Here is a 20559-nt window from a genome sequence, read left to right as displayed (position 1 = left end):
GGGGACCGGATTCTGCGGAGAAGGATCCGTCCGGCCTCCGCATTTTTGGAGTACACACCTCAAATCAGTCTTTGATATGACTAGATGTGAAATTGAGTCTACCGCCCCTCGATTTCCAGGCCAAACATATTGTTAAACATTCAAAAAAAAATGGTGCCACTTTTCTAGTCTCTTTAGTCAACTTGAATCAAAGAAGACTTTTGGCCAATTCTTCAATTAACACAATGGATGTGAAAACCGATGCTTCATTCAGACTTTTTGATTCGGGTAAATAAATATTCACTCACTAGATGTGCCACCGGGTGGGTGTTGTTTGTAGAACCAGTTGAGTCAGTCCAGAGGTAGGCCTACAGACATATCCGTAGAAATGAACTGATATAGAAACGACAGGAAAATGTGACACGCGGCTGTAGACGCCTACATGTAATAAACGGTATTCATTTCAACGGCCAATTGAAAAACAGCTTATAACAAAATTCCAGCATTTGCAATTAAACGTTTCTTTTTATCATATATGACTTTTTTCTTCGTTGAATAGATCAGCATAAATATATTACGTTTTATACTCTTAACTGCTGTGCACAGAATATAAACGGCTCAAATTCAGGTATATAGCCTACCAGAAGGAAAGCAGAGTGTAGTTGGCTACATGTGGATATCGAATTCCAAAACAGCGATTCAACAAGAAAACAAGGGGCAAAAGGATACAAATCGAAAATGAACGCGCTTCCGGATTGGTTAGGCGAGGAATTGCGTTTCTTTCTCGTGGCGTCTTGGCCGATTGTAGTCGTTCCTGTTTTAATCGATTTACCGTATATAACGTGTTGTATGATAGTTGCGCAATCGAATTTGATTTCGCAAGCCGCTTTTTCTCTGGTAGACACGCTCCTCGGACTCATATACACTTTCGGTATGGGTATGGCGATGGGTATAGAAGGATTATTCTCGCAAGCTTTCGGCGCCAAAAACTATCGTTATTTACGCTTGTTGTTACAGAGAGGGTTGCTGATACTGGTTTTTATCAGTTTAGCTATGCTACCGCTAAATTTTACTGCTGATAGAATATTCGTACTGCTCGGCCAAAATGCAACCGTTGCCGCAGAGGCTGGAAAGATACTGATGGTGATGTCACCCGCTAACATTTTTGTGCTCGCGAATGACATTTTCACGCGTTTTCTAATGTCTCAGAATATTGTTATACCAGTCGTTACAGTAGCGATATGTAATAACGTTGTCAGCGCAGTTATCTGTTACGTCACAGTCATCGTCCTACGTTTGCCCAGGCTAGGGGCCATCTCTTTGCTTGTATTTTTTGTCCTCGGAACGGTTACCATGGCTATTGCGTCTTCTCTGGTAAATAAAGATACAATGGCTGTATACAGAGTTAATGCGGACATATTTAAGAATCTATGGGAGATCATTAGTATGGCTCTCGGGTCAGTAGTGTCACTAATGTCTATTTCTACATCTCTGACAATCGGTATAATTTTGACCGGTACTTTTGGTATGGTCGAACTCGTAACGCTAAGCGTCTCGTTGCAAGTGATTTATATAAACCTGAATATAATTTGGGGTATATCAGAAGCGTGTTGTATAAGAGTCGGTTTCCTGTTATCATCCAGGGACGGTCAGACGGCTAAGCGAGCTCTGTTGTTTTATCAAGGTATTTCGATGACGGTCGCTGTAGTTTTAGGTGTACTAATTTGTTCGCTTCACGCTGTTTTCGCTCGGGGATTTGCTAGCGATAAACCGGTCGAAAACAAACTGAAATTCACGTTTCTGTACATCGGAGCGAGTCTGCCCGTATTTGCTGTTGATGCTGTATTTAACGCTGCAATTCGAGGATGCGCTAAAATAGCCTTGATTTCGATTACGTGTCTCATTTCTTTGATTATAGGAACATCGTTAGGTTTGATTTTATTGTATTTTACTCGCTTAGGCGCTTTGAGTGTGGTGTTGGGATATCAATGTTCGTGCGTTTTGAATACGATGATATTCGTTCCGTACGCCATATTTGTTTTAGACTGGGATAAACAATCTAAGCTAGCGCGTCACAGAACTACAAACGATCTGAAGGTAATCCAAAACGGAACTGGAAATGGAGAGTTGCATTACAGTACGTTTAAATCAACACACGACGCCACCTGTAATGGAGATTTATCATCAAAGATAGAAAATAATTCAGAAACATCGAAATAAATCGGAAATTCATGACGAATAAAAAAATTCGTAATGATCAGTCTTTACTCATTATTAATAATTTCTTCGCTTCAGTTTCTATCGTGTCCCATCTGGTTTCACATAAATGGTGTTTCCTACAAAGCCACAACACCTGCCAGGACCGAAACGGGGATTTAGATTTTGAAAATCAAAATCGAAGTACATCATGTCATCGCCGGTTGAATTCTTTGTTAAAATCGAAGTGCATACATATAATTGAAAATTTCGCAGTTTCGGTGCCTGTTTAACAATCTTCCAACCAGCCTGAACCGGCAAGCGACTGAATGGTCTGTTGAACTGGTACCTACAAACAAATGACGATTGATCTTTCGGGAATTTCCAGAACTAAAACTAAAACATTGGAAGGCATATCGCTTTGTTCGAGGGAGCATTTGAATGCGTGAGGGTGATTTTTCAAAAGGATATCAAATGCACAGCTTGTACGTGCGGTCTGGAAGATTGATTATACAACGCTATAGTCACTGGTGATGTGGACGATTTGAATACTAGAGGGAAATAGATTATGATTTATGATGTAACATATTGATCCGTGATACAACCGGATTTACAAATTTGAGAAGATTTGAATACATTCTGACAAACAACCAGAATGTAAAATATAATTTTGCACGTCGAAACAATTTCTAGAAAACGATGAATATGAATTAACTAAATCCAATATACATAGAGGCGTCACGTGGAGTGAGCTTAACGAAATGCCTAACAATTTCAATTCTGTTGAACGCCCGCTTGTAAAACCTATTAGAAAAATCGAAAAAAGTTCTATAATTTCGGTAAACAAGAATAGCCGACATACAGCTATCTTGAATAAGATCGGACCAGTTTTTTTCCCCGCTTGGGACTTTAGTCCCAGCGGGCTATTGCGTTCACTTTTCGTCCGTCGTCCGTCCGTAGACGGAATCCAGTTATTTTGAGAAGATTTTGAAGATGCTTCAAGGTAATGTCTTGGTCCTGTCAGATATAAGATGGCCGACTGGCAACCATTTTTGTTCGCCAAAATCAGCACTTTTTACACATTTTCGAAGTTTTCGAGGTAAATTCTGAAGACCCTTTTATCATTTACCTTGATCGTTCGTATGTATTTGCATCCCCAAGGGCCCATCAGCATGAGAAAAATTGGGTCGATCGGACTCAAGATGGCTGTCCATTTTTCAGTGCAATTTGTGATGGTTATTCTTTGGAAAGGGATCTTTTATACTCGAGACAAGTACATATGATCAGGAAGTTATGCATAATTTGCAGCCATCTTGGTGTCATCAGTACTCATTCGTAGGTGGAAAAAAGTTTATCCACATTATATCGATACCTAAGCATATTTTGTTACCATAATCGATTTGAAAGTTGTAGCTCATGACATGGTCTATGATCGTGGTGAGTTTCAAGGTCTTTGGTTTTTGCATATAGCCACTAGGGGGCGTAGAACAATGCATTAACTTAGTCTTCCCAAACTTCCCAAAATAACTGGGTCTTCGGGCGAACGAACGAACCACGGTAACTACGCCAGTTACTTTGGGACGTTTGCCAACCTTTCATTCGTATACCAACTAACAACGATCATGAATTTTTTCATCAACGCGTAGTAGGCATAATAGTAATGATCACTTAAATTTTCGTAAATTATCATTCATTTAGTCTTATTGAGATAATGTATGGTATCTTTATTGTCCATTATGGTATTTAACTTTGTACCCATTTCCACAGTGTTGTGGGTAGATCACCGTAAAATAATGAAAATTCTATTTGCTTCCGCTTTTCCGAATAATCATCGGTTTATCATTTGCTATTATTGATTTATGTCTGGTTAAAAGTCCTCGTGATTGCTCTCCTTTTTTGAGTGATGATTTATTCTCACAGCTTGATTCGATAGAATTTTAAGCCCCAAATCTGCTCACTCGAACTTTCGAACAATTTTTTTCTTCACTTAGTGTATATGGGTATACGTTAGGTATTGTGTCAACGGAGTCGCATTCCACGTACAGATTTCGTGCCGATCGGATGTTGAAAATTCGAAAACCGAATCGAAAGTAGAAAACATGTCGCCGATTGTGAGGTTTCTAACGTTGGTGTCAGTTGCAGTGATCGCCATCTCAGCGCAGAGCACATTAACAGTACCGAAGGACTCTGGTAGGTTTTAAAGTCTCCCGTGTCTTCTCGATCTAGCTCGCGGCAAACCAACGACCGGACCCAGTTCTATAGAAGCCACATCAAATCTTACTCTAGATTCTTTTAAAATCTTAAAACAGGGATTTACCATGTTATCTATTTGATTAGTAGATTTTGTTTGATTTTTTTTTTATTTGTGTCCCTTTAATAAACCCACCCTGCCGAGAGTGAAATGAATTGGGGGGTTTGATTTTGAAATCGTAAATCTAAGTACAGTTATCGACGGTCGAATTTACAGCATTTTTTTGTTTAAATTGCGGGGCAAGTCATAACTCTGCGTAACCAATTTAGCAACGTGTATATGAACGCCCACTCTATTTGGTTACGTTCCAAATTTGTCCGGTTCCAGGGGCGGACCCATTTGGACTGGTACAACAAGTTAGTGGTGTGTAAACGCGGTTTATGTAATATGCCACGTACCAGTTTGTTTCTTTATGACCGCGAACGGGTTCTTATTGGCGCAAATCTAAATGATGTTCTTTTGTTAGATCAGGATGAATGCAATATGGAATATTTCTTGACACCGTAAAAACCATTACAATAATGTTCATACACATTGATACCTAGTATGCGTTATATGAGGGCTCTGTGTGCGTCGATGAGCACTACGTCATCAATATTGGCGTTTCAAAATAACAATTGTGAATTTTGGCATTTATTTTGTGACTGAAAATATTTCATAAAATTTTTTATGAATAAATTTGATACCTATTTTTGAGAGAATGTGCGTTACGTCATTAATATATCGGGGTTAGACTGGTTGCCTGTCATTTGAAATAAGTTAGTTGATCCTTGACATTACATTTGATATCATATTTTTTATTGTCGACAATATTAAGCAATGTGTGTATTTTTTTTCAAGGCGTCAATAAACTTTCAAGTTAATTTTCTTGCTTATAAGAACATGTAGTTATCTATTCTAATAGCTATCAAATCGAAAAGGTTCTGGGTGATACTTGAACACTTGAACACAATCATGTAGTACAACAGGACTCTCAAAGTGTTTTGACAACTCAGATGCGATTTCATGAACGTTTTTCCAATATAGCGATTATATAGCAAATCGGTCGGCCCCGATCTTTTCAACTAACGTTATTCCCTTCAAAAATCTGTCTCTATAATTCGTATTCATTATCCGTATTTTCACTTACGTGGTCCCGTTATCCAATTTCTATGTAAAGCCTAATGTGTAATCCAGCTGTTGAGGATATAGTAAAAAGAGATAAAAACAATTGTAATGAGGTTTGTGGTCAATGTGTTATATATGTTACTATTCTCGAAAACGCTGAAGTAATCCACCTAATGTCAGTCTATATATAGCTCCTACATTTAATAATGGTGCATTATCGCATTGCTTTAAAGTATCTTCAGTAGCCATATGATTTTAAGAGGCGATTTAGTGATCTTTAGACCGGCTATTTAACGCTTTATGTGCTTAGACGAATGGTCATTGATTCGTAGAATTAGAATTAGGGTTATCCGTAAGTCACTCGATCCGTACTAAAAAGCTCGGTCCCAAGTTATACGGATTGAGGTTGACTGTATTCACAAGGAAAATGCGAGGAAATGTCTGCCGACAGGAACTAATAGCCAAAATCTAAATAAGCAAATTCTGGACGATCTCGGATAGGACGTTCAGTTGCTAACGTTAAGTTGCTGTTCGTTTAGCGGTGCTGAATGCTGGAACAAATTCCTTCCGTCGCAAATGGCTTCGTGATCTATGAACTTCGAAACCTATAAAAAAAATTTATCGACACGAAAAGATATTCAATATTTATTTTTACTTCTTTTCATAACATAAGATAAAATAAATCGCGCGATCGGCGTGAACAATTGAATCCGATCTTGTTTATCTTTAAAACACTTGTGATCTATGATGAAAACATTTTCTACTCGGAAAAGATATTCTACATATATTTCTACTTCTTTTCAAAAACATACGTTCAGATAAAAAGCGTGACGACTGAATCCGATCCTCTACAAAATTACCAACAACAGCGAGGATATGCGAAATTTTGAAATGCGTCCTTTACTGATGGTTGCCAGTACCGTTCTACCGTCTCTACCCCCTACTGTCATCTACTACCAAGTTTCGACCACGTGATCCCTTCCCGCTAAATCTAGCCTGCATTCCAAAAAAACCACCTCAGGAATTATTACACCATCGATGGCCTACCGAGCTTCAAAAAGAAAAATACCACCACCACGCGACCACACAAGCCCTTCACCAAGTTTCTGAACAATCCAACGTAAACTAAACCCCACTTCATTATTATTAGATTGTATTGCGGTTTTGTCAAATTCGGCAGAAAACCCTATGGTTATTCAGCGAAGCATTATCATAATTTTACTTTTCCCAGCTTTTTTCATTGATAGATTCGTCTCCTGTCAAATTCAACTACTTTCGCTTTGCAAATGCTTACAGAAATGCATTTTAATCTGTCTGAACATGTAGATCCCTGTACAGTATTGCTCTTTGAATGAAGCATAAAAATGCCGACAACACCGACTAATTCGCACATGCGTGAATAGTCCTTTCACTACATTGCTACAAACACTTTACCCATTGAGATAATCGCATTTATGAGTCAAAGAGAGAGGGCGGCTCCAAGTTATTAATCAAGGTAGCATTCGTTTCAGTAACACCGTGCATTAATTCCAGTTACATCGTTCGGCGATGATATCTTTCTCCAAATGTTTTAATTCTCTTTAGAACGAATGCGAAAGTTGCAGCTGTACAGAAAACTCATTATATTTCATTTCTTTGCAGCTATGGGTTATTACCATCTAATAATTTTCATTTCCATTACCTTTCAACAAATCAACAAAAACTCAACTATCACGAGTTACATTCTCAGTATAACAGCACGGTTCATTCGTTGAATAAACGCATTAATCAATGAAACTGGATAACTTATTGATGAAGTCCATATTAAATGCTATCATCAGAAGCGTCAAATCCGAAATCATATTCCAGAGATCATATAGTCAATCGAAACCAAGCTGTTGGTCATTCATTTGTGTTTTCAGTACGGATTCCACCGTCGATCGATTCGGTGTCGAAAAGTTCCCTGGTGTCGTCGTACGAATACGCCACGTTGACGTGCAAAGCCAGCGGCATTCCGAAACCGACGTAAGTACCCTTTGGCTGGTCAGGTCGACAGTTGAACCTACGAGCAATTATCTATGATATTTAGATAATTGCTTGTTGGTTGAACCGAACTTCGAATAGTTGCCCGCACGGTCGTCTTCTTTCTTTTAGGATCCGCTGGATGATGAGTTCCGGTAACAGCGAGTTCACTCCGGTCACTTACATCCCTACTCCCGATTAAACCGGATGGAACGCGCGATCACACGCAGTTGAGGGTGCGACCAACTCGCAACAACGAGTTGGCCGCCAAAAATCCACTGGTGAACGTTAGATACGCGTGCTACGCCGAGAACGATTACGGAAAAACGGTGTCGAAAACCGTGGTCGTCAATGAGAAATGTAAGTTTATGACCGTCCTCCCTACCAGGTGCCCTATCCCGTTTATCATCTTTTAGATGTATTTAGATCAATTAGAAATGACCCCTCCCATTCTCCTCTCTCTCCCATCTCCCCTTCCACTCCCCAATATTACTTATAACCGTGTGATAGTTGGTAGAAACGGTGTTGTTCACCTGTACGCTCGAAGTGAATCTTTTTTGGCTTAACTCGACAATCAAGACTTAGAATAAGACCTCCTTAGCTCGATCATCCATTAGATTTGAACCCATTTTCACACTAAAGCAACCATGGTCGTACTACAACTACGTAGGTCCTGGATGTTCGTTTGTAGATTTTTCTCGATGAAAATTGTGGGCTGCAGGAAATTTCAAACGACCGCTTTATGATCTGCTTCAGATATAGGTGATTTTAGCCCGGAGAATTTAAAGGTGAAACCGACGTTGCAGGTACAGGAAAGAGAGATGGTCGAATTGAAATGTAACCCTCCGGACTCGTTCCCGAAGCGAGCCATCATCTCGTCGTTGATTATCAAAGGCTACGGAAGGTTTGACGCCAGGACCGTACGTGCGATCATCCCCGATTCGAGGGTTATGATCGGTCCATCCGGTAAGAGTTCAATCCGCAGAAATGATATACGTTAATATCATGATAGATGAGATCATTATTCGTATGCCACTCTTCACTGCGTATCAGAGCAGTTTACAAGCTTACGGCCTCATAATGAATTACGAATAAATCTTTGTAAAAAGGTAAGTTTTCACACAACACGTAAATTCGTCAATATCTGACGCAGCTGCGAGAATTAAAAAGTAGATTTTCCGATGAAACTTGATCATCTGAGGCAAAACATTAGGGGTAACAGAGTACAGATACTAGTCCGAAATCTTTCATAGTAAAAACAAGATTTTTAAGCGTTAAGTTCATATATAAGCGCATAAGTCCAGGGGAAATCTGCAGCTAGGCCATATTAGCTACGCATTGAAGCGGTTTTAGCCCCACACACAGAAACGAATTATTGAAATAATCACACCTTAAGAAAGGACGAGTATCCCAGTACAGGTGTGCCAGTATACATCCGGGCCGAATATGAAAGGGAACGTTACCATGATTGGTTCGAACATAAACAATCCAGGGAATTCCCTATTTTAATCATCAATATGTCTCCCAGGACCAACGGATTTCATACATATAACTGTAATTTGTCACCTATCCTATTTGTAGCGCTATGGCAACATTCTGCTTCGCGTATCTTGAAGCTAACGTTCTGGTTTTATGCTAGCTTGATGATATCAAGGGGATTTGATGGTGGCAGTCATCTTTTTGGAAGTGTCTACAGGGGTATTTTGATAAGGTCATATAGAGGTCATATAGAAGTTAGCCATCTTTCCCGAAAGGGCCTCTATGGTCAATTTGATGGGGGATTTACGAAAGCTGCCAGAATCTTCTGGAAATGGGGGTAATTTGATGATACCATAGGGATCTGTCGTGGTGACCATGTTTTGTAACCGTGCTTTTAAACATTCTATTCATAGGTAACCTGTATTTTTCACAAGTTTTACCGACCGACGCGACCAAACCGAACTCGGACGAGACGTACGTCTGTCAATACCTTCACTCCGCTCTTGGGGTTATCAAACAGGGCAGTCCGGTTACCATCAAAGTTAGACCGAGTAAGTCAAAATACGTCGAATTTGAAAAACATGAATAATAGTTTCCGTTTACTTTCTCTCTGTTCTATGGAATTTTGTTCATTACAAATATCTGGGGAAATATTTGCTACCAATCTTTTAGAATGATTTTGTTCAATGATTTTGTTCGAAATATCGATATTTTTCCAATTCTAGACGCCAATGTGCCGCACAGACCTCCGACATTGATTGCCAATTCGCCAGCTGTTGTACGCGCCTTAGAAACTGAAACGATCGATTTATATTGTATTTCTAGTGCAAAGTAAGTTTATTTCGGTTAAGCAGTTCGGAATAGTCAAAATTAGTTTATTTCTCATGTCTGACTCCATGAGACGAGTCAAAACTGCAAGGTTTAATCATTCCGGTACCAGGACATCAACTACCGTGGCAATAGAAAACAGGAATCCATTTGAGGTCAGTGAAGATCCACCAGGTGTCAATTAGGACATCAACTACCGTAGCAATAAAGGATTCCACTCTTGTGGCAAATGAGGATCTACCACGTTTCGTTACTAGTTACTCGGTTCTGCACAAAATCGAATCATATTTTCCTCGGCTTCTGGTAGATCAATTGTCAGTGAATACTACACGACGCCAAATACCGGGGGTAGAAGAGTGAATCTTTACGCACTATATATCTTTTCGAGGCTCGTCTGAAAGCATTTGTCGGACCAATTCGATTCTTATTTTCCAGCTCAAAGTTGAGAATTGATAATGAACTAATATCGACCGAAGCCAAAGTCATTATGCGATAGCGGTTTATTTTGCGCAAACGAGTTGTGTACATTTTTCATATTTTCCAGCCCAATTGCTATAGTTTCTTGGCGTCGAGTCGACGGCAAGCGTATGCCTCCAACTCATTCGTATTCGAATGGTTTCGATCACTTGCTATTGAAAAATGTCGCCCCGAGTTACGCCGGCGAGTACGAGTGCACGGTGTCGAACTCGATGGGCAGTAAAACGTCCAGATCCCGCATCGAAATCATGAGTAAGTTTTTTTTATAAGTAAATGAAAATAAAGAATTAATGATTCACAGCGAAAATATTTCAAATGACAAGCTGAATATACCGTGAAGTTTTGAATGAAATTAGGATGGCTGCGAAAATACCCGCATCGAGGGTTTCATTCAACACTTCCTAAGATATTTTCATTCGGCATTTAGAAGCGATTTTTTTCACACCTGGTTGGTCTTTTGTTGGTCTGTTCGAATCCCGTAGTGGTTGTATATTTCAAGTGCGGCACTTTCGTGACAAATCTGTTAGTTTTAGTTAGTAAACTGCTGTAACCCTACTTTGTATAGTGCAATAATCATTCTGAAGTCTTGCTCTTCGTAACTGCTGTATTATCAAAATATAAAGAGTCTCATTTTGCATTATGTAAGATTTCAAATTTTTCTCTCTTCACGTGACAATAGGTTAATCCCTGTCAAACTAATTAGTCATGCTCTCTCATTTCGTATCATATTTTCTTATATACTTTCTTTGACAATATTGTAAGAAGAGATAGGACTGGGCTTGATTGTTTAGCAATTAGAATACATTTTTCATAGATTCTGCTGAGATCTGATGGCAGAGAAGTCTTTTGGCCATATGGTTGTCGGTACCGACTTAAACTGAGGATTGTATAAGTTAATTTATTTATATGTCAAGAACATGTGATAGCCCGTCACAAAATGGCGAGCCTGGTGTGTAAAGAAATATTCGCCATTAGGATTTTTTTTTGCTGCGAATCGAAACCGATAATGACGGTTTCAGAAATATTTTGTAAAACAGAAAAAAATAGTTTATATTCGTGAAATCGCGAGGAAATCTTTGTTAATTTCCAACATTTCATTTTAAGCTTTACCGAAGTTCATCAAGAAACCGGTCGATTCGACGTACGTTATCGGCGACACGGCTAAATTCGAATGCGTGGCGACCGGTAACCCGACTCCGACTACTGAATGGCTCGAAAATCTCGTCCCAGTACCCCGTAAGTAAAGAAAACATTTTGAATAGAAATGGAGGTCGTAACCTCAAACCTTAATTACGGCTGGGGAACTTTTAAATGTTTACTGATTAGTATCGGGAGTTCTAATTTGTCGATTTACGGATATTGTGTCTATTCTTATAAAATCAGAATCGCGTTTACATAACGTCTTACTGTCTGTCCGACATAGACAAACGGTACCTAACGTTTCCAACTCGAGAGATTAAAGATTAGAAATATGTTCAAAAAATTTGAAAATGGGTCCTGGATCTAGTTTAACAGATTAATTTGGCAAAATGCCATTTCGGTTAGTAAATGATTTATGAGTCAGCTAATCGAAATGATCGAGGTAATTTCATATAAAATCGAAATAACTCCAAAGAGTCCAAGACAGCAAATTTATAGAAACATTGCATTTTATTCAGCGACGAATAATGATAACAAATTGACGGTAACCGCGAACACTTACGAATTGCGTAACCTGACCCGTGGCGGGGAAGGCGCTTCAGATATGAGAGTTGTCCAATGTCGGGCTTCAAATATTCATGGTAGCATCATAGCGAACGGATATATTAATGTTGTTTGTAAGTATTAGTAAAATCATTGTTAATGATTTAAGGCGGCTACTTGTGGCAATCTTATCATTATCGATGATTTCAAAGATTATGATTAGTTTCTATAATGACGACCTTCTAATTTTCAATGTCTTCAATCCAGAACGTTATTCAGTAAGATTATGATCTGTTACTGAAGTCGAACCTCTGATTATATTAAAACCTATGATAAAGTATGACCCTCTTTTTATGAATAAATTTTTTCAAGTTCATACGTTGTATTCAAAGTGCCTCTCGAGATGCAAGAACCGAAACCGAGTAACGGGGCGTCGATGATGACGTTCAAATTCACAGATACCGTCATCCTGCCGTGCAAAACGCAATCTGATCCGGCGAGGATTCCGCGAATCGAATGGTTGTACAACGGTAGCCCGATCATCTACATCGAGAATCAAATCTGGCAGGACAAGTCCGACAACTCGCTGCATATCAACTCGTGGACATACAACACGGAAGAAGACCTACGCGGTGACTACACGTGCGTCGCCAGGACTACAACACCCGTACAGGAAGTACGCGGCACCTATAGGCTCGCGTCCGAAAGCGTGATCGGAAAGGAAGTAGAAAATAGCCGCAAATGTAATTGAAATTTTGAAATTTCTATTGTTTTTAAATTCATCACTTTAGCAAAATGTAGGACTATGGACAAATAATAATTCATACCACTTTCGATGATAACGGATACTTCATTCTATATCTCATTTTTGCATCACTTCATTAGGCAGCAGTGTGCTTTTTAAAATTTCAGTGCGAATCCCACCATCAATCGATTTGGTGTCAGGGAATTGTCTGATCGTCGAGGTATCGTGCCACGTTAAGGTGCAAAGCAAGCGGTTCCCCAAAACCCAGGTAGGTAGCCCACCACCTGTTACTACTACGTTGACGGTATCTTACCTATAAGTTATGTGTTTTCAAGGCCTCATTAAAAAATCAGCGATTTTGAACAGCTCCAGAAAATATTTGTCATAGTGCAACGCCGCGGGTAGCGCGACCCACCTAAGATTCCTTTGACATTTATGACATTATGTTGGGAAGAATCCTATTGATTTGAGAGTTTCTACCTTCCAGGAAAGCCCTGATGAAATAGCTTTATCACCGAAAAAACCTTTCAAGATGGCTGACTGGTGGTCATCTTTGATATATAAAATAGCTATTTCAACAACATCCTGTACAAGATATAGAGGTTAAACCAGCTTACGGAAAATGTAGGACGTAGAGGGGGTGTTCTGGCCACTACAATGCTCTGTTGTGCATTTTGCGACTCTCTAGGGTATAAAGGTCAATTCAAAAACTGATTTAGGGCTGTTCAACTTACGAATCATATATAGAGTTAAAAGAAACTCTGGAATATCTTCTTCGTCGACGATACCGCATTGTATACCATCACTTAACGCAGTTTGCAGCGTGACATGGCTCGCCTTTCTTCAGCCTGCGATAAGTTCGGTCTCGCTATATGTCCATCCCAAAGACAAATTACTTTGTCAACCCGCATCCGAGAAACTTTACACCAAGCCTGCAATTCAGATTAAATGGGATAAACCTGGTTGGAGTTGGCCACTTATAAGTCTACCTAGTGAACACGCTGCCAGCTCTGCTTTATGTAGACTTAAACATGCGTCTGGGAGACAGCAGAAGGATAACAACCATGACCAAGAACTTACTCAGTATACCGTGCCATCGTCCTCGCATCACGGCTAGGCCTGCGAGACCTGGACTGTCGATATTAGACCTGCAAATCAGCTAAACCACTTCCACATGAGATGTCTTCGCAGGATCCTTCAAATAAGATGGCAAGATAGAATCCTCAATACTGATTTCCACATCACAGCAGGCCTCCAAAGTACCTATACCTAGATTCAGATTGCACAAGTCAGATGGTCCGCATCTCAAAACAGTTCCTATTTGGTAAACTTGCCTCTGGCAAAATGTCCAATGACCAGGTGGGCAAACGGATCGCTACAAGGACAGCCGAAAAATGTTACGTTTGCTATCAATGCCAAAAGCTGGGATAGCCCTGCCTTGACAGAGCTAGCTTCAGAAGCACGATCCAACAAGGGCCAACGAGCACCGAAAACAGGTGATCTGATGAGCCAATACAGAAACGTACTCTCGGAAAGGCTACACCCGACCCAGCTTCTGTATAGCACACAATTTTCAACTTGCTTAAGAGCCAAACTTGGCCTCATCATTCACCCGAGAACCCACATGACCTGGAAATGAAGTTATTGTCATCTTCGACTCCAAAGAACAAACAATAACATCATAATCATAAATGTATTGAATAAGAAATCATCATCAAAGAGGAAATTCATGTTAAATCCAATGAACCAGGACCAAAATTGACCCGCAAAACATCTTGCGTCTTCCAATACTACGTATGTGCCACCTGGTATCTGATGATGGCATAACTAAAATGAATCCACATGCTAGAAGAGGTCACGAGTCTGAAATGTCCTAGAGAAGTCATGAGTCATCGAAATATATTTCATACTTGCAAAAGGATAAGTTCATCTCTTTATGGTCAATGAGGCTCTCTCCCATTTATGCCGCCTTGAGGGTGACCTCTATGTGCTTAGAATTAGCTGGTCATCGTATTCGCATTATCTTTTTCGTTTAGGATCCGATGGATGGTCAGTTACGGTGACGGCAATTTCACTCAGATCACTCACATCCCTGGAGTCTACGAGTTCCCGATTAAACCGGACGGAACGCGCGATCGCACGCAGTTGAAGGTGCGACCGAGTCGCAACAACGAGTTGGCCGCGAAGAATCCACCGGAGAACGTTAAATACGCGTGCTACGCCGAGAACGATTTCGGGAAAGCGGCGTCAAACAACGTGGTCGTCGATGAGAAATGTAAGTTTACAACTACAATCGCCATTCAGATCGATGATAAAATGTCAAACACTCACTTCCTCCGCCTCTCATCTCTCCCTATCCTTTCACTCTTCGGTTGGTGGCTATCGAATAAATAGTCCTTTTGCGAACTAAGCCCTACGCTCTCTTAGATTTAAAAGAATCTCCGAACTTAAGCAGCCCCGGCCGTACGACAACTGATCACTGGATCATTTTCCTGTTCTTTTCTTGATAAACATTTTGATAAACCATGTCGATTTCTGGGTCTGGGCTGCAGAAAATTTTAAACGACAACTTTGTGCTCTCCTTAAGATACCGGTGACTTCAGCCCGGAGAATAAGAAGGTGAAACCGATGTTGCTCTTGCAGGAAGGCTCGTTCACCGAGTTGAAATGCAACCCTCCGGACTCGTTCCCGAAGCGAGCCATCACTTCGTGGTTGATCATCAAAGGGTACGGAACGGTCGACGACAGCACCGTACGCGCGATCACCACCTAACGAGGGTTATGATCGGTCCAAACGGTAAGAGTTCAAAAATAGTTCGATCTGCAGAAACAATATACAGTAGACTCCACCTAACTTGGTTCTACTTGGAACCGAATACCGACATAGAGACCGGTAGGTCTAGGAATTTTACGACAGGGATCAGAATGGAATTTCACCGACGCAGCCGGTTATCTCGTCGACCGGTACCGAGAAGAGCGGAGTCTACTATTTGTACGTTGGTACCATAATGATAGATGATACATGTAACACCATTCATTTATAAACCCATAACTGCGTATCAGAGCAGTGTAAATAAAATACGGTATCATATTGGATTTCGAAAATATGTAATTTTTCACAGCTAACTTAAAAAATTCAATATCAGGATGTATAGATTGTTCCATGAATTTGGAATTAATGTCAGCCATTTTTCCGGGGCAGTGTCAAAGTGTATTTTTATGGTGTCATATGGAAATGTCTAAGGCAGTCATCTTTTTCGAAAATGCCTAGTAAATTTAATGATGTCACTGGCAGTCATATTTTCTGAAAATGTCTGAAGGCTTAACTTCACGATGATCTGATAGGATCTATCTACGTGACCATGTTTTCTAAAAGCGTGCGTAAACTCTTCGTTCGTAGGTAACCTGTTTTTCTCGCACATTTTACCATCCGACGCGACCAAACCGGATGAGTCGTACGTCTGTCAGTACAATAACGCCGCTCAGGGTGTTATCAAACAGGGCAGTCCGATTTCCATCAAAGTGAAACCAAGTAAGTCAAAATGGAAAATTTCATTTCGTTTATTCCATACCAATATTGACAGATATTCTGTTCTAAATATATGATAATATCTCGAATAGAGTATTTGATTCCGATGTTTCCCGAATTCAAAGTTTGTTTCTTTTCCTCGAAATATTGGAAGTTCCGACCGAAATTCAAAATTGCGAAAAGTTAACGTTGTTTGTCATTTGTTGACTACCCCCCAATTTGCTTATACTTTGCTCAATGATTTCTTTCGAAATATCAATATTTTTCGATTGCAGATCCCAACGTGCCGAACAAGCCTCCAGCGTTGATTGCGAATCCACCGCCGGTTGTAAGCGCGTTAGAACGCGATGTGATCGATTTGTATTGTATTTCAAGCACCAAGTAAGATGCTTAAACCTATTCAGTTTAGTAGTCCGGTGTTTCAACCTGTCCGCCAAAGGTATCTTGGCCAGCGTAATGGCCAAGATACCTGGTTTGCGGCCAGGGTTTTTGGCGTGAACGTCAGCGGATGGTAATCAAACCCTGGAAAGCGAGGATGCGCGATGGTAAGGTGTGTATATATTCTTGCATATTTTTTTACAGGCCGGTCGCTACCGTTTCGTGGCGTCGCCTCGACGGCAAGACGATGCCTACGAATCGTTCGTATTCGAACGGCAACGTTCACTTGTATTTGATAAATTTTGCCCCGAGTTACGCCGGCGAGTACGAGTGTACGGTGTCGAACTGGATGGGCAGTAAAACGTCCAGAACCCGCGTCGAAATCATCAGTAAGTTTTGTTTTATAATCTAAATCAACATGAAAAATGTATGATTCAAAGCTTAATGATATTTCACAATGACAGTTTGAATTTGATGTGAAGTTTTGAAGGAAATTAGGATGGCTACAAAGACGCCCAAATCATCAAAAATTCAGTCATCACTCTCACAATCATGCCTTTTAAACCTCTCTTAAGTGGGTGGCTCCAACAATATCCCAATCATGGTTTCTGAAGCCATAACATTATCTAGGGATGACTCCAAGGATATCTAAATTGCCATTTCAAGAGCTGTTTATTTTCCTGTTGGAGCTCTGAGAAGTCACGATATTCAAAGTTGTCCTCTCCTTGGTTCCATGTGCACTTGGTTCTGGCAAAGAATGTTTCGCTCCCGGCAGGTGTAGTGGGTTTGTTGAGGGACACGAAATGAGAAGTAATCAGACCAAATCTACCAATCAAATGGATAATGAGGAAAATCCCACTTTAAGATTGAAGAATTCCATCACGGATAGAAGCTTTTATTTTTTGTTTTGCTGCGAATCAAAACCGATAATTACGGTTTCAGAAATCGTTCCCATCTCTAAAAGTTTCATGTAAAAGAGAAAAAGATAATACTATTTTCCGGAAAACTCGATGAAATCCTTGTTAATTGCCGACAATTTTGATTTAAGCTTTACCGAAGTTCACCAAGAAACCGGTCGATTCTACTTACGTCATCGGTGACACGGCTAGATTCGAATGCGAAGCGACCGGTAACCCGACCCCGACTACTGAATGGCTCGAAAATCTCGTCCCAGTTGACCGTAAGTGCAGAGACAATCGTTAAATGGGGTTTTAGTGTGGGGTCAAAACTTAAACACGGCTCGAAAACTTGAAAGGAGACGTTTTATACTCATTGATGTGTTGGCAATTCCAATTTGTCGATTTATATCTTATAAAAGCAGAATGGCGTTTACATCACTTCTAACTTAACTCTCGAAAATGGACTACCGGCACCAGTGGGTCTATGGGACGACCAGAATTTGACTCAAGCGAATCTAGTTAGTAATTTCGTCTCTAGAGTTTAAAAATCTAGTAGGTTTAAATTTTGACTGCCTATTTGAAAGATTTGACATGAAGAGATTTTGACTCAAGGGTCAAGACTGTGTGTCAGTTAATCTAGTTCAACGGATATTTTTATAGTGTCAATAATTCCAGAAAACTTCAGTCAAGTCACTGGACAAAATGCCCCTATTGTTATTCAAGTCAGCTAATCGAAAATGAGCTGATTTGAGTCAAATTCAAAGACAGTTCGAGAAAACATATTTGAATCAACAAATTCCAATGATTTTTGTTCAGATACGAAGAATGATAACAGATTGACGGTAACCGCGAATACTTACATATTGCGTCACCTGATCCGCGGCGGGGATGGCAGCGTGAACACTCCAGATATGAGAGTCGTCCAGTGTCGGGCTTCAAATATTCATGGTAGCATCATAGCTAACGGATATATAAATGTTGTCCGTAAGTATCATTAGAATCAATATATGATTAGCGCCTATTGATGGCAACTTAATCTCATTTTGGTTACTTCGATGAGTCAGTTTATTTTCGATGTCGACCGGTGATGATTATGATGTTCAAACCTATGAAAAATACTAATGATAATCATCTCATTATCGTTAGAATTATTTGGTAAAAGTTGAACGTGGCTTTTTCGTTATTGTCTCCGCAGTGCCGCTCATCATGCGAGAACCGAAACCGAGCGACAGCAAGAACGGCAAGAACGCTTCGGTGATGACGTTCGAATTCACAGATACCGTCATCCTTCCGTGCAAAACGGAGTCTGATCCGGCGACGATTCCGCAGATAGAATGGTTGTACAACGGTAGCCCGATCGACTACATCGAGAATCAAATCTGGCAGGACAACGCCGACAACTCGCTGCATATCAACTCGTGGAAATACATCACGGAAGAAGACCTACGCGGTGACTACACGTGCGTCGCTAGGACTATGACACCCGTACAGGAAGTACGCGGCACCTATACGCTCGCGTTCGAAGACAAGACAGGTATGTGTCTACGTTGGTTAACCCTTTAAACACCGAGAGTAACTACCGGCGGCTTTCTTCGTCGATAGTTTCAAAAAAGATGAATGAAAAGTGTCTGTTTTATTTTTTTTCCAGCATTCCTGAAGTAAACAATACGGTTAACTTCACCAATCAATAATGACGAATGGAAGCATAGAAATATAAGCGAATGTGGATGCCGACTCCTTAAAGGAATTTACCACGCCCCGCTAAAACTTAGAAAATTCTTATCTTTCCGGATTATCATGGAATCTTGTGTTTTTTACAGCCCCACGCCGTTAGCAATAAAGTTTTGAGTGGATGTGCTCTGCGTCATCAATATCGCGGGACTAGACTGGTCGCCGGTCAATTCAATTCAACAGTCGATATACATATAACTCAAATAAATTATCAATCGTGAATATCATTCTGCTCATATTTTATAATTCATTGTCAACGATATTCATCTATAGAGGCACATATTTTTAACTAGTCCAAACTTTACTGTTCAACATTTGGTTAAATTGTATCATCAATGCTCGCGGGAAAAATATATCGAATTATCACCGAATAATCTATTGTTTATGGCTAACGGTGAGGGTGCTGAAATTTTGAAAATCGCAATTTCATAAAATGACGTCATGGAGTCGGCGTTCCGTTCAATTCTAGTTCTATGATGGAAGGTACATCAGAAGGTCTACACAGAAAATATCCTGGCAATTTAAAAAAGATAAACAATATTATCTCACCTGATTATCATCATTGTGTTGTCAATTTATCTAGACGCCGTAATATCTAATCTATGAACAAATCTTAAACTAAGACTCTTAATGCTAAATTTTTCCGTAAGATTTTAATACAACAAATACTAGCTCGAGTATCATAGCTCATTCATAGCCAAGTGAATAAATATATGAAATAAAGTTTGATTAATTCGATTGATCATGTAATATTCAAGTATCGAAATGCCATCGTGTTGTCTATTTATCGGTTCATCTTACGATCGTTTCTTTAGAGCAGTATTCTAGCCTGAATCCTAACAACAACAGATTTACGCTAGTTTGCAGTAGAACAACTAGAATACGTAATTTTGGCAAATGAGTAGCCCACTGTTGGCAAAGAATTCCACGAGGATCCATCAGGTGTCACTCAAGTACAGGAGAGGACATCAACTAGGGCCGTGGCAATGAAGGATTCCACATGTCGCAAGTGAGGGTCTACAACGTTTTGCTTGTATAGTTCCGCGTAACTGCAATTTGAGATCAAATTTTCCTCAACTTTACCGCATGTTAATTAATTGATTCCGAGGATAGAGAAGTGAAACTTGATAATGTGTGGTCCACTTCGATACAAAAGTATAAGAAACCCAGGTGGAATGAAATCCCATTATCAAGATAATGTACGGAATCTTTATTGTCCGTCGATTATGGTATATCAGTTAACTCTGATCCCAGATCCACAGCTGTGGGTATAATTC

The 20559-nt window shown here is 40.0% G+C and overlaps 2 protein-coding genes across 2 annotated transcripts; both read left to right on the top strand.

Annotated features, from left to right (window-relative positions):
• The first annotated feature begins 717 nt into the window (after window positions 1–717).
• LOC141910332 (uncharacterized) lies at window positions 718–14941 on the top strand. Its single transcript, XM_074801066.1, has 12 exons — window positions 718–2116; window positions 7435–7537; window positions 7701–7894; window positions 8291–8500; window positions 9427–9564; window positions 9739–9844; window positions 10386–10570; window positions 11423–11554; window positions 11977–12135; window positions 12394–12744; window positions 12914–13014; window positions 14783–14941. The coding sequence occupies exons 1-12, from the start codon at window positions 718–720 to the stop codon at window positions 14807–14809; spliced, it is 3105 nt and encodes a 1034-aa protein (XP_074657167.1). The 3' UTR covers window positions 14810–14941.
• Window positions 14893–20048, top strand: LOC141909743 (neural cell adhesion molecule L1-like). The gene is made up of 9 exons (XM_074800341.1): window positions 14893–15021; window positions 15334–15542; window positions 16146–16277; window positions 16550–16655; window positions 16857–17041; window positions 17701–17832; window positions 18368–18535; window positions 18747–19085; window positions 19200–20048. Exons 2-9 carry the CDS (start codon window positions 15413–15415, stop codon window positions 19211–19213), a joined length of 1206 nt encoding a protein of 401 aa, XP_074656442.1. The 5' UTR covers window positions 14893–15021; window positions 15334–15412; the 3' UTR covers window positions 19214–20048.
• Window positions 20049–20559: the final 511 nt, after the last annotated feature.

The sequence above is a fragment of the Tubulanus polymorphus genome, chromosome 8 (genome assembly GCF_964204645.1).
Source record: "Tubulanus polymorphus chromosome 8, tnTubPoly1.2, whole genome shotgun sequence".
In the NCBI taxonomy this organism is placed as follows: Eukaryota; Metazoa; Nemertea; class Palaeonemertea; order Tubulaniformes; family Tubulanidae; genus Tubulanus; species Tubulanus polymorphus.
Note: the sequence above shows the minus strand (reverse complement) of the source record. Positions and strands in the feature narration are given on the sequence as shown.

Bases quoted from the DNA above. Each gene is read 5' to 3' on its own strand.
- LOC141910332 (XM_074801066.1), top strand. From the start codon at position 718: ATGAACGCGCTTCCGGATTGGTTAGGCGAGGAATTGCGTTTCTTTCTC. The intron at 10,571-11,422 runs GTAAGTTTTTTT...TTTCATTTTAAG, and splicing joins ATCCCGCATCGAAATCATGA to CTTTACCGAAGTTCATCAAG. The intron at 12,745-12,913 runs GTAATTGAAATT...TTAAAATTTCAG, and splicing joins AGTAGAAAATAGCCGCAAAT to TGCGAATCCCACCATCAATC.
- LOC141909743 (XM_074800341.1), top strand. From the start codon at position 15,413: ATGCAACCCTCCGGACTCGTTCCCGAAGCGAGCCATCACTTCGTGGTT. The intron at 15,543-16,145 runs GTAAGAGTTCAA...CTTCGTTCGTAG, and splicing joins GGTTATGATCGGTCCAAACG to GTAACCTGTTTTTCTCGCAC. The intron at 17,833-18,367 runs GTAAGTGCAGAG...ATTTTTGTTCAG, and splicing joins AAATCTCGTCCCAGTTGACC to ATACGAAGAATGATAACAGA.